Source organism: Arabidopsis lyrata (genome assembly GCF_000004255.2).
Source record: "Arabidopsis lyrata subsp. lyrata unplaced genomic scaffold ARALYscaffold_8, whole genome shotgun sequence".
Taxonomy (NCBI): Eukaryota; Viridiplantae; Streptophyta; class Magnoliopsida; order Brassicales; family Brassicaceae; genus Arabidopsis; species Arabidopsis lyrata.
This window is the reverse complement of record NW_003302548.1, coordinates 15,164,739-15,178,484: the sequence shown is the minus strand read 5'-3', so window position 1 is coordinate 15,178,484 and position 13,746 is coordinate 15,164,739. Positions and strand designations below refer to the sequence as shown.

At 34.7% G+C, this 13,746-nt stretch overlaps 1 protein-coding gene across 1 annotated transcript; it reads right to left on the bottom strand.

Annotated features, from left to right (window-relative positions):
- Positions 1 to 7,318: 7,318 nt before the first annotated feature.
- LOC9300255 (scarecrow-like protein 8) lies at positions 7,319 to 9,551 on the bottom strand. The gene has a single exon (XM_021012919.1). The coding sequence runs from the start codon at positions 9,387 to 9,389 to the stop codon at positions 7,437 to 7,439; it is 1,953 nt and encodes a 650-aa protein (XP_020868578.1). The 5' UTR covers positions 9,390 to 9,551; the 3' UTR covers positions 7,319 to 7,436.
- Positions 9,552 to 13,746: the final 4,195 nt, after the last annotated feature.

Genomic DNA, 13,746 nt, shown 5'->3' with positions numbered 1-13,746 from the left:
ACCATAATATCTTTTTTCTTTGTACTCGAAAATTAGGTCTCTCTTAACTTTGGTGGTATGTAGTTATGGAAATTATAATATTTCTTTGTGTTGGTTTCCAAATATTTGAGTTTTTATATAAAAAGTAAAATAAAATGTTTTAAATTTAAAATTTACGCTCTGACTTGTTTAAAATTTTAAATCAAACTAAAGATGCTAATTAAAAATATAAAAACTATTAAATATTACATTTTGATTTGTTTAAACTTCTATGATTTAAAAATTAGTTTCTTTATATATATACATATATAGAAGTTTTGAATAGAAAAATTGTATTCGTTTTACTTTTTGAATAGTATTATAAAATTATGCATCAATAATAACACATAAACAATAATTTTAGTTTTATGTTACTGAAATATATATTTTTTAAAAATATCGGTTGCCCCCAATTAAAAATATCAATTAAAAAAATTTTGGTACAAAATGCATCTTTCATTCTTTATAATGAATGGTAAAAACTAAAAACTATGTCACGATAATTAAAAAAAAAAAATTAAATGCATGAGAATAAAATTACCATTAAGGTCTGGTTGGCTAAATAGTCCCATTTTGACACACTAACTAACAAAACAAAAGAGAACCCAATTTGAATCAAGAAGCCCACCCGAGGATAATTAGAAGAAGAAAATTGGAAGCCCAAGATGGCCCACTAATGCCCTAACAGAGACGTACTGTATATCCCTTTTTTGATCTTGTACTTGTTTAGTTGTTATCATAATATTAAGAAAAGAAAAAATTGATTTTTTTCTAGCTTTTTAAGCAACAATAATTTACTTTTATGATACAAGAAAATTACTTCGATCCACATTGATATAAATAAGTTATTTTGTAAACTATTATTAAAAACTAACCATTAGAAAACTCTCGAGAAACTCATGCTTGATTTACCTTTCAACAAGAGCCATCTTTTGTATTATGTTGCTTCATGCTTGATCCCTTTAAAAAGAAATTGTTTTCAAATACTCTATATTTTCTATAATATATTTGAAGAAGAACCACACCAAATCATATTGAAATATATCGCATATTTTCTTATGAATATTAACTTAGTGGTCCAATAGTATAATGCACTAGGCCCTACATGGCAACATAGTAACCATATCTACATGCATTTCTCTAACCATCTTACATTTATTGCAAGCGTGTGTAAGCCTTTTGTTACTTTCTTTTCTTGCAGCTAGGTACTTCAGATCAAGTGAAAGATATACCAACGACAACTGCATAAGATGTGTGAGTTGTCATAAATGAACTTTTCAGTTTATTTTAAAAAAAAAAAATCATTAAAATTCTCTAACTAAATGAATATAAAGTTGTTCTTCATTTATTTCATATGAATGTATAATGTAATGTCGTCATCGCGAAAGTTGGTTACATCACAAATTCAGATAGGACCAGGAAGTGTTAAGACCTCATGGCATTTCGAATGAATAAATGAAAATTCTTTTTTTTTGTCCATTTATTATAAAACAATACACTTATTTAACACTTGATTTACAGTTTACTCGATTTGAGTTATACAAGATAACAAACTGACGGTGCAGTTGACTATCGCCTTTAGATTTTTATTAGATCTGATTAATTTCTGATAACGAATTACTAATGAATGTTTTTTCCTTCTTCATTTCATAGTATGTGAATATGTTTACTAATATATACTCCATAACATGGATTATTCATCATCGTTAGTAGTATTTTACTATTTTGTTTATAACTTCTAGATTTAGGACCGAGATCTGTATATATTTCCATCGGTTGGGATTAAGGCATTAAGCGATTAGTAATATCATGATACAACACACGTCTTCTCTTTAGAGAATTAATATATAAAACCAACTCTTTTCACTAACCACTAAATCATCACCCATATATTTGGTAATATTACATACTTGATCAAAACTTTATCCCAATTTCTCTATGAAGAAATCATGGCTCAAATTTTATCTATGTGATTTTCCTTGGCAAAAAAGCTAATAGCAACCCAATCAAACACTCAACACGGTATTAGTTGCGTATATTAGAAAGAAATGAATCTTAATTAACCAACAAGAGATTAAGAAGAGAGGGTCTTTCAAAAAGATTTTGCATAATTTTAGCCGCAAACAGCTTGCACCAAACAATAATAATATTATCTTTTCTAATGACCAAGTTTGTATATATTTCATATATGCTTTTAAAATATTCCAAGGACACGGATTTTACAAGTCTGCGTAAAGATGGATACTTTATAAGCATAATATAAAATAAGAACATCGAATGCCATTGGAGATGGACCCATCCAACGCCAACTTTTATTAGTGTTTAAATAATTGAACTATAAGGTCCATGACCATAAAAGTCACCATATCATTTGTTTCCTCTAATTTCCAAAATATATATTGTTTAATTGGAGATATGCATTTAGTCAAGTGGTTAAATCTATTTGACTTCGCCTTTTTCACCGGAGTTCGACTCCACTAAGTCGTGTTACCCCGCATAGTAGGGATTGGCTATGGATCGGGCCTTGTCGATCCAAAGATGTAAAAAAATATATATATATTGTTTAATTATATTCTCACCAACATATTCACTCACGCTAAAACTAAGTCCAATCATAATTATTTATCACACGCATATATATAATACATTATGTATGTTTGTTAGAAAGAATTTCATATCCAGCATGATAAGTTACATTGCCATGTAGTACAATTCGCTTGTTATAGTCTAATAAAATAATTAGAAGGTATGATGTCTAAGAATCACATTATTTGTCAAGTTGTTAATGCTACACCTGCGAGATTCTATTATATTACAAAATTTCCTCAGATATTACTATCTTTTAAGGCATATATTCTGTGATATCTTAGTGATTGTAAGATATATATTTTTTTTTTTTTGTCGTCCGAAATTAAATAGTGTTCAGAAGAGCCATTTCTGCGGAATGTTGTTTACATAAGTGACATGAAGCGGTTTTGTACGAACTTTTCGTGCCAGATTATCCGCTTTTACATTAGCACTGCGAGAAATTAAAGATAAAGAAAAGGTTGAAAATTCTTCCTTGTCGCTCTGAAACTCCTCCAAATACACTGAAAACGCCGGCCATTCGGTTGGAGAAGACACCATCTTCACCACATCAGAACAGTCTGTAAAGAACGCTACCTCTTGATTATCTGCGCCAATCATACACTTCATCGCCCAAAGAAGGGCCTCGACTTCTGTATGTAGTGGAGATAGACTTCTACGGAGGTTGGCAGCTCTCCATTTGATGATGTACAGAACCACCCTGTACCGGAGAACTTATCACTTTCTTTCCATGACCCATCAACAAAACAGCGGTATCCAGAATAATTCGAATCAAGTGAAGCATCCCCCACTCGAGATCGAGTTACCAAATCCACAGAACCATGATTTTCATTAAGAAGCTCGAATTGAGCTGTCCACCACAATTGCGCCTCTTTTTCAGCTAACCGTAATACCTCTAATGGGTCTTTATTTACATTTTCAAATATTTTTTCATTCCTTGCTTTCCAAATATACCAAATAATCCATGGAAAAGCTGATGAATCGAATTCTGAAGGTATTCTCCAAAACAAATAATCCAAATTCGCAAAAATAGATTCCGAGGGAAAATTCCCCAAAGCCGTAGGAATCTGTGAGAGCGCCCAAATTTGTCGTGCAGGATGGCACTGAAAGAGTGTATGATTGATCGTTTCCTCTGATGCGCCACATCTAGCACACCCTGAGTCACAATCAAAACCTCTTTTCCGCAAATTCTCTGTAACCGGTACACAACCCGTTAAGATTTGCCACAAAAAATGGCGGACCTTAGGTGGACACTGCACTTGCCAACAATGTGCTTTTAGCGTTTTGATATCTGGGCCAATAAAGGATAAATTGGTCTCCGAATTTTCTATCTGTGTGGTATGATATCCTGACTTAACTGTGTACTTTCCTGATTTTGTAAAATGCCAACCCAAAGTATCTTCCTTAGTTGGCGCACCCACAGGTAGGGCACTTATTAGCCCGACATCTTCTTGATCAAAGATCGCATTTAAGAGATCAATATTCCAAAAGTTTGATCGACTGTCTATAAGACTGTTAACTTTTAAAGATGGGTCAACAAATGAACCATTACTTTTTGCTGGTCTCGGGAATTGAGCTGGAATCCAGGGATCCTCCCAAACTGAGATGGATGTCCCAGATCCGACTCTTTTAATAAGTCCTTTATTAACCAGAGATCTAGCTGAACACATACTCCGCCATCCATATGATGGAGAGTATGATTTTATGTTTTCCAATGGATTGGATTTCCGAAAATATCGCCCTTTAAAAACCCTCGCGAAAAGAGAATCTGGAACCGTGATCAACCGCCATAATTGTTTTGCTAATAAAGCTGAATTAAAATCGTCTACATTCCGAAATCCTAGTCCTCCTTCCGATTTACTATTGCACAATTTATTCCATGCCATCCAGTGCATACCTCTGGAATCACCATTTGAACTCCACCAAAAATTAGCAACCGCACTAGTAAGTTTAGAAGTGATTGTTTTCGGTAATCTGAAGCACGACATAACATAAGTTGGTAATGCAGCAGCTACCGATTTAATCATCACTTCTTTTCCACCTTTTGATAAAAATTTGGCCGACCATCCGTTAATTCTTGTATGTAATCTATCTCTAACAAAAGAGAAAATTTTTGTCTTAGAACCACCCAAACTTTCCGGCAATCCGAGATAAGAACCCATGCCACCGATATTAGTGATCCCCAAGGTAGATTTGATTTCTTCTTTGATATCATCATCTACCTTATGTCCAAACTGAATCGAATATTTTAAAAAATTAATCTGCTGTCCCGAGACCGCTTCATAATTCTTTAAAATCCCCAAAATTACCGCACACTGGTCCTTATTAGCCTTGCAAAAAAATAAACTATCATCCGCAAATAGCAAATGTGAAACCGAGGGGCTCGCATTTGCTACTTTGATACCCGTAATTAACTTTTCCCGTTCTGCTTTCCGAATATTCGCAATTAGCACTTCTGTGCAGAGGATGAATAAATAAGGCGAGAGCGGGTCACCTTGACGTAATCCCCTCTCTGGTACTATTAGTCCTCTAGGTTGTCCATTAAGGAGAACTCTATATTGGACTGTCGTAATACACCACATTATCCAGTTAATCCATTTTTCACAAAAACCCAATTTTCTTAATACTTTTTCAATGAAAATCCATTCCACCCTATCATAAGCCTTACTCATATCCGTTTTAATAGCCATGAATTTTCCTTTGCATGACGGGTTAGTTCTCAACCCATGAAACATTTCTTGTGCAATGAGAATATTATCCGAAATCAATCGTCCTTCTACAAAAGCCGATTGTGTCTCCGAAATCAGCTTTGGTAAAACCGTCTTAAGTCTTTGGCATAGAATCTTCGATATAATTTTATAACCAACATTGCAAAGACTTATAGGCCGCAATTCCGTCATCTGTGTCGGTCTTTCCGTTTTTGGAATCAAACAGATATTAGTCGTATTTAACCGTTTATCAAAAATTCCATCTTCTAAAAAAGAGTTAACTAGAAAAAGAAGATCTTTTTTAATAGTAACCCAAGCCTTTGAAAAAATAAGGCGGTCATACCATCTGGCCCTGGTGCTTTTTCCGGATGCATCATGAACAGAGCAGTTCTCACTTCACACTCCGTTGCGGGTGCCGTTAGAAAATTATTAACCTGATCCGTAATCAAAAGTTGAACTTCTGCCAAGGATTCCTCAAAAGCCTCAGGGTTAGTTGTAGTAAACAGATCCTTAAAATAAGTTACCGCTATATTTTGAATATCTTTATCCTCTGCAGACCAAATCCCGTTTTCATCATGTAGTCCCGTAATTCGATTTCTTGCCCGTCTCTGTTTTATTAGAGCATGAAAGTACTTTGAGTTATTATCCCCTAATTGCATCCAAAAGCTTCTACTCTTCTGATGCCAATACAATTCCTCATCTCGGTAAGCCTCTTTCAACCGCATTGTTAATTCTGTAATCTCTTCTCGTGGTCTCCTATCATCTCTCTGGGCCAAATGTAATTCCGATTTTATTTCTTCAATTGTTTGCCGCCCATATGGCGTTAATTCTTTCCGCCATTGCGAAATAGCCTGCCTACAGTGATTGTAAGATATATTATATATAGAATATTAAAGAACCTTAAGAAATTCCACAAAACCCAATCATTCTTTCTTTTATTATTAGTAAAATATAAAAGTTTTTTTTCTTTGTTACATAAGATTCCTATTTCCTACCCTCTACCTTCCCTTTTTCTCCTCCGATCCTCCATTTTTTAATATATTAATACACTTTTCGAAATGGAAAATCACAATGATAATAGAGAAATTGTTAAAAATGCCCCTTTTTCAATACCCCTTTTCAAAAATGCCCCATTTGAGAGTCCATTTTTAAGTTTGCCCTCTTTTAATTTTTAATGACCATTTTACCCTTATTTGAAACAAAATTATGTCCACAAAATACAAAATATTTTTTGGCGGGAAAAGTGATCCCGCAATTTTCCCGCCAAAAAACTTGTAAAAACCTTTAAAAACCTTGTAAAATTTTCCCGTAAAAATTTTTCCCGCCAAAAAATTTTTTTTGCGGGAAAAGTGATTCCGCAATTTTTTTTGCGAAATTTTTTTGGCGGGAAAAATTTACAAGGTATTTTAAAGGTTTTTTACAAGGTATTTACAAGTGTTTTGTAAGGTTTAACGTAGCCTCTTACAAGGTCGCGCAATGTGCTGTTTGGGTTATGAAAGGTGTTTCTATCGAGTTAAACCTTATCGCTTGTTAAGCCCTTATATAATAGCTTGTAAAATCTTATAATATCTTATAAATTCCTTGTAAATACGTTGTAAAACCTTTTAAAATACATTGTAAAACCTTATAAATACCTTGTAAAAAACCTTTAAAATACCTTTTAAATTTTTGGCGGGAAAAATTTTCCCGCCAAAAATTTAACGCCAAAAAAATTGCGGAATCATTTTTCCCGCAAAAAAAATTTTTTGGCGGGAAAAAATTTTACGGGAAAATTTTACAAGGTATTTTAAAGGTTTTACAAATTTTTACAAGTGTTTTGGCGGGAAAAATTGGGGGATCACTTTTCCCGCCAAAAAATATTTTGTATTTTGTGGACCTAATTTTGTTATATTTCCTTATATATTTATGATATCTTTTATTAAAAGAAGGGTAATTTAGTCATTTTGTACATAAAAGGGGTATTTTTAAAAATGAACATCCAAAGGGGACATTTTTGAAAAGGGGTATTAAAAAAGGGGCATTTTTGTGAGTCTCCCATGATAATATTATCAGAATAATCCTCGAAAGTTAATAACAACAATAATAATAATATGGTAATAAATAAAAAAAAAAAAGAGTGTGAAATTAACGCCAAGCGGATGCGACAGCGAGTGTCCGTCCCATCCAACCAAAGCACACACCTCCGTTATCTTCTTTAACGGTAAAGCCCGGGTGAGCTAGGTTTCCGTTATTGAGTCGGTCAGCTATCTTCTCACTCAATGGCATTAACTCGAACCCAGCCATGCTCATCCGCATTCGCCATTTCCCGAAAACCTCGCACCGCTCAATCCGATCGATTCCTTCGCACGCCACCGCGTTTATTAGCTTCCGGCCAATTCCTTCCTCGACCTTGACGCGGTCCGAATTCAAACTAGGAACGGTCGACTCGACCGAGTCAAGCAATGCACCGTAACACGCGCATGACTCACTCACTCGCCCTAAAAACGGTGCCGTATTAGAATTCATTTCTTGTTCCACTAAAGTCACCACGCGCGGCTTAAGTCCCTTCACGCGCCGGAGAAGCTCGTCTCTCGGATTCTCTGTGCATACGCTTTCGTCGGGAACACGATAAAGCTTGAAAGCTAAGTTCACGGCCAACGGCTCGTCGGGATCACACCCGAGCGATTCACGACTCAGATCACCGAGTCGTAAACTCGCCACCACGTTGAAACTCACGGAGATACCGAGTCGATTACCGAGTTGGCTCAACAGATCTCCGACGACTTTCAACCTCTCTTCTCCACCGCCATCGACCAAAAATCCGTAGACGTTGTTCGTCACGGCTGTGATCTTAACCACCGGAGAATTCTGATTCTGATTCTTACCATTCCGGCGCGTGGAGAGTGTTTGGAGAAGGTTAACATATTGTCCACCTTCTCCGATATCGAAATCGATAACGTGCAACATCATCATCCCTGCGTCGTTGTTACCGGCGGCGTTGAGAATGGCGAGATTCGCCGCCGTGAAACCGAGTTTGTAACAAGGAGAGAGCTCGTTGAGCAATTGAGTCGAGATTAAATGCTCCTTCCGATACAATTCCCTCGCCGGAGAAGATAGACTCTCAGCCTGATTAATCCGCGATCGTAGCGCCGTCACCATGAAATCAACCAGCTTCTCCTCTGAACTCCTCTCAAGATTCGGCGACTGAGAAACACGCGCCAAAATCTCCGTCGCTATCTCCGTTTTCCCTTCCGCGATCGCCGTCGCGATTTCCATAACCGTTTGTCGTGAACATACCGATGTCGTCGTCGAAGCTGTAGATAGTGAAGAAGACGAAGAAGAAGAACTCGGTGAAAAAGACAAAACCGGGTTCGGGTTCGGGTTCGGAGTCACGAGATTTTGAATCCAATCGGAATTTGAATTTGTGATAACTGACACGTCATCATCACCACCACTCTCATCGTCATCATCTAAAAGCTGTTTCTCTAGCTCTCTTAAACTATTCAACATGTTCTCCGATTCATGAACCCGGTTATGCTGAACCTGTTCAATACAAGGAACGCCGGTTAACGTCATGTTGTTATTATTACCCGACCCGTATCCCATTCGGATCCCACCAAATAAACCGAAATTCGATTGCTGCTGCTGCGTCTGAGACTTGAGAACCGGTGAACCGTAACGTTGAGAAGAACCAGAACCACCAAACAAACTCATATCATTCACCGACGTGAGATCGATCATCGGCGACGGAGATTGAAAATTCTGATAATTTCTAGGCTTCACGGACCTTAAAAGAAAAGCGTTGAGAGCTGCTTGATTATAAAACGGTTGTTGTTGTTGCTGTTGCTGTTGCTGTTGCTGTTGATATTGCTGAGCCGCTTGAAAATCTGCTAAAGTACGTTTCCCGGCGAATCCATTACCGGCGGAGACTCTGTTTCCGATCTGATCAAGGAAGATTCCAGGAATTTGGTTTCTATACGTCGGTTGAGGATTATTATTACCAACGTTGATTACAGTTCCGGGACCTCCAGGTATAGATCTACCACCACCACCGTGAAAATCCGACCCACCACCGCCGCCGGAGAAACCAGATTCCATTTTTTATTCTCTCAAAAGCTCAGAAAGAAATAAAGAAAGAGATCAAATTTTTAAAAATTACCAAATAATGAAACGCATGATAATATGGAAAGAGAGAAGAGAGAAATTAGATACTCTGAGAAATAGAGAGAGAGAGAGAGAGAGAGAGAGAGGAAGAAGTTGCTTTCTCTTATGGCATTTTGAGGTGATAGTGACGAAATATAAAAGGAAAGAGTAAGAGGCATTATAACCGTCCGATCAGATATTTAAATTTACGTTAATAACCTTTAAAAAATAATCAGACGGTGAGGATTTGTTATTGAGACTCCCAAACACCTGCATCTGTCTTCTTGTTTCGACGGCAATAGTTTTCACCGTTTTCTAACCGAATGTTTTCTGTCATTTACGAAACCATGAGCTATGATTGTGACACGTGTCTGTTATTGAAAAGATCTGTGGCGTTAGATTGTGATCACAGTCTGTTACGTTATAAATTCTGTGTGTATGTCTGTAACTGAGTTTGAGTTTGGTCTTTTCAAATACTTTGGGTCTTGTGGATACCCTTTGTTTCCTTTCTCTTTTCTTACTTCACAAGATTACCGGCTAATCTAATTAGGATCATACACCACGTGTCGGTCACTTACTTGCAAAATTTTCTTCTTTTTTCCTTATTTTTAACTCGGATACATTCTATAATATTTTTGTTACCGTAATTGAATTCGAGTTATTAAATTGTACGTTTAAATTAATACTAACCATTATGAAGAAATTAATAAATAGTACTCAATAACTGTTCTAATAACATTCAGGTAATAATAGTCTCAATTACGGTAACATATATTCTCTACAGTGTTTACAATTAATGGAATTTGATTTATAGATCAATTTAATAAATTACTACTCCTTCCGTTTCGTTTTACTTGTCATTTTAGAGTTAATATTTTGTTTTATAATAATTGTCGTTTTAGGTTTTCGATGCAAATGTTTTGTAAAAATTTCAGTTTTATTCCTACTGTTTTAATGTTTCGGCCAATGAATTTTTTTATAAAATATATTAATAAAGGATAAAACAGAAAATTTAATGTTTTTCTTAGAAAACCTTAAACGACAAGTAAAACAAAACGGAGGGATTATTACTTAAACATATTCATGAAATATCCATTTTCTCGAAACAATAATGTAACAACTATGAGCTTTCCAAATTTTATCTCTTTTTTTTTCCCTATATTTATTATTAATTACAAATTATAAAAATTGTTACATAGACGATTCTACAACTGACAATTTCTGCCAACCCTTAGTAGATCCACGACAGACTACACTTCCTTCTTCATGATCTTGATGAATACCTTCAATGATCCACGACCTGGCGACACTTCCTTATCTGCGTAGAATCCTGGCGCACGGCTATAATTGTACATCGCTGGAGATCTCCTGCACACTTGCCTCCATTAATCTGCAAATTTGATAATAAATCGCAATATCTGGGACTCGAACCCTAGACCTTTAGTGTAGAAGCATTAATCAACTCTTAGTCAACCAATGGGCCAAGGTAGCTTTCTAAATTTTATCAAAAGATATAAACAGAAAAAACAAACTGTGAGTTTGTAATTTATCTCCTTATGTTTAAATTAATAACTTTAGATTTACTTAAATATAGCTTTAAAAATCTAAAGTAATAAAAATTTAAAATAAAAGCATGAATGGTACAATGGAATAGACGGTACAAAACATGAGACTCAATCGGATCAAACAAATTAAATGTGATTACTGCATATCAAGTAGATCTAGCGAAACAAAAACTAAATAACGATTATAATAATTTTGTGCGGTATAATAATTATTAAATTTAAAAATTTAAAAAGTTTTGGATGATGGAAACTTTTTGTTCCACCGCCCTAATTTGGTTGGCGTAAAACATGACAAACAAAAATTTACATTGTAATTGAACCGCACATCACTATTAAGAACCGCTTTCACAAATTTTTCTAAAAAATTATGAATGGTTACAAAATGCAGATAATGTAGATAGACCACACTTCAATGTATTTTCCTATGTCACCATTCATATACTATAAATACTATCATATTAAGTATATTTTCCAGCATGATAGTTAATTTAGTATTGTATTAAAATATGATTCTTCAATTCAATTCTATTTATGAAATAATTATAGTTAATAAATATAGTAATCATTTTTTTCTTTTGCCAACCACGAAATAATATGAAAAATAAGACGAAATGAGTTTATAAAATAAGATTGAACAAATCTAACTCTAGCACAACATAACAATTAATATATCTCTACCTACTATTGTAATACATAGTATGGTTTAGGAAATCTCCGTGACAAAAAAAAAAAAATAAGAACTCAATTTCGGCATATCCATTGAACTTAAAAGAAGGCCCTAAAAAATAGGAGAAAATAAGAAAACATGCCACTTGGGTTTCAAAGTACCATCAGAGAGTTTTCACATGCAAGTGCGATGTTTCCGTTTCGTACCCTTCTTTTTTTAACCTCTTCCCATAAATCATAAAACAGTGTCACCATGCAACTTTTAAATTGTAGTAAGTTTAGATGACAAAAAAAAAATGTAGTAAGTAAACTATTTGTTCTCTAACTTTTTCTTCTAGAGTGATTAAATAATATATACGGTATTGAGAGATGGAGTTATATACATATATAATACATGCAATCATTCATATAACGTTTGTCAATATATATTCAAAAATTAAAGTGAGAAAAAAACTAGTTCATAATCTCAATTCAAAACAGCAAAAGAGAACATGATTTATTTGGAAAACCGTATTAAATGTTGATAACGAAAAAGTATTAAATTGTGTCTTATATTAATTGGTCAATTTATGGCATAGATTTATCTTATTCGAGTTGCAAGAATTAATTTTTTAATAGCCATTAGCACGAAAATAATGTTCTTATATGGTCATAATCACGTTGACCTTTGAGAAAAAAAGGTTCGCCGGCACCATATTGTATATATTAATACTCATATACTAAGCTAACTCGAATTTTATAAAGCTCTCATTTTCTCGTTCTTTTAACAAAAAGAAACAATAATTGGTTATTTGGTTTTATAATAGCCCTACCTTGACCTTCCATTACTTTGCCAAGGTCTGTATAACGCAGAAGAAAATGGATGAAAAATAAAATAAAATTAGCTAGGTTTCAAATTGCCTATGAGAAGGGGTCCCCCAAACTTTTTTTTTTTTTTTGTCATCCGAAATTAATTAGTGCTCAAAAGAGCCATTCCTGGGGAATGTTGTTTACATAAGTGATATGAAGCGGGTCTGTACGAACTTTTCGTGCCAGATTATCCGCTTTTACATTGGCATTACGAGAAATTAAAGATAAAAAGAAAGTAGAAAATTCTTCCTTGTCGCTTTGGAATTCCTCCAAATACACTAAAAACGCCGGCCATTCGGTTGGAGAAGACACCATCTTCACCAGATCAGAACAGTCTGTAAGGAAAGCTACGTCTTGATTATCTGCACCAATCATACACTTCATCGCCCAGAGAAGAGCCTCGAATTCTGTATGTAATGGAGATAGACTTCGACGGAGGTTGGCAGCTCCCATGGTTGGCGGCTCTCCGTCTGATGATGTACAGAACCATCCTGTACCGGAGAACTTGTCACTTTCTTTCCATGATCCGTCCACAAAACAACGGTATCCTGAATAATTCGAATCAAGTGAAGCAATCCCCACTCGAGAACGAGTTACCAAATCCACAGAACCATTATTTTCTTGATGAAGCTCGATTTGGGCTGACTGCCACAATTGTGCTTCTTTTTCCACAGATCCTTTACGGGTCCCCCAAACTTGTAGAAGCAAATTGCCACTTTAAACAACTTGTTGGCCCTGTCGAAAATCCAAAAGCTGCTTATTTAATATTTAAAGCAAATATTTAGATACAAGGATTGACAATATAATTTATTGGGAACTAAGAGTTATGAGTTTGTTCATCACTTTTCTAAGAAAAGGTTTGAACCACAAACTTATATGAAAAAAATTAGATTTTTGGTTTTAAACGCAAATATGATATTGTTGATCCTAATATTTTTCAACATATAGTTTATAATGTGATCCGGCTGATAATACTCTACCGGTATATTGAATTTAGATTAAGACGTAGTTTTGATTGCATTTAAACATGATACAGCCTAAATAAATATTTTGAAATACTAATGAAATATAGATACAAAAATTTATTACTGGTAAAAAATAATTATGTAATTTACTGAAATATGTAAATTGAATATTTTTATAGTATTACATAGTTGTTGGAAAGAAAAGATGGTTTTTCTTTCTCTTAAAAACATTTAGTAAAAAAAAACCCCGGAAAGAATATTTAATAT

What these genes read in the sequence shown, in the direction of transcription:
- LOC9300255 (XM_021012919.1), bottom strand. Translation starts at nt 9,389, where the DNA reads ATGGAATCTGGTTTCTCCGGCGGCGGTGGTGGGTCGGATTTTCACGGT.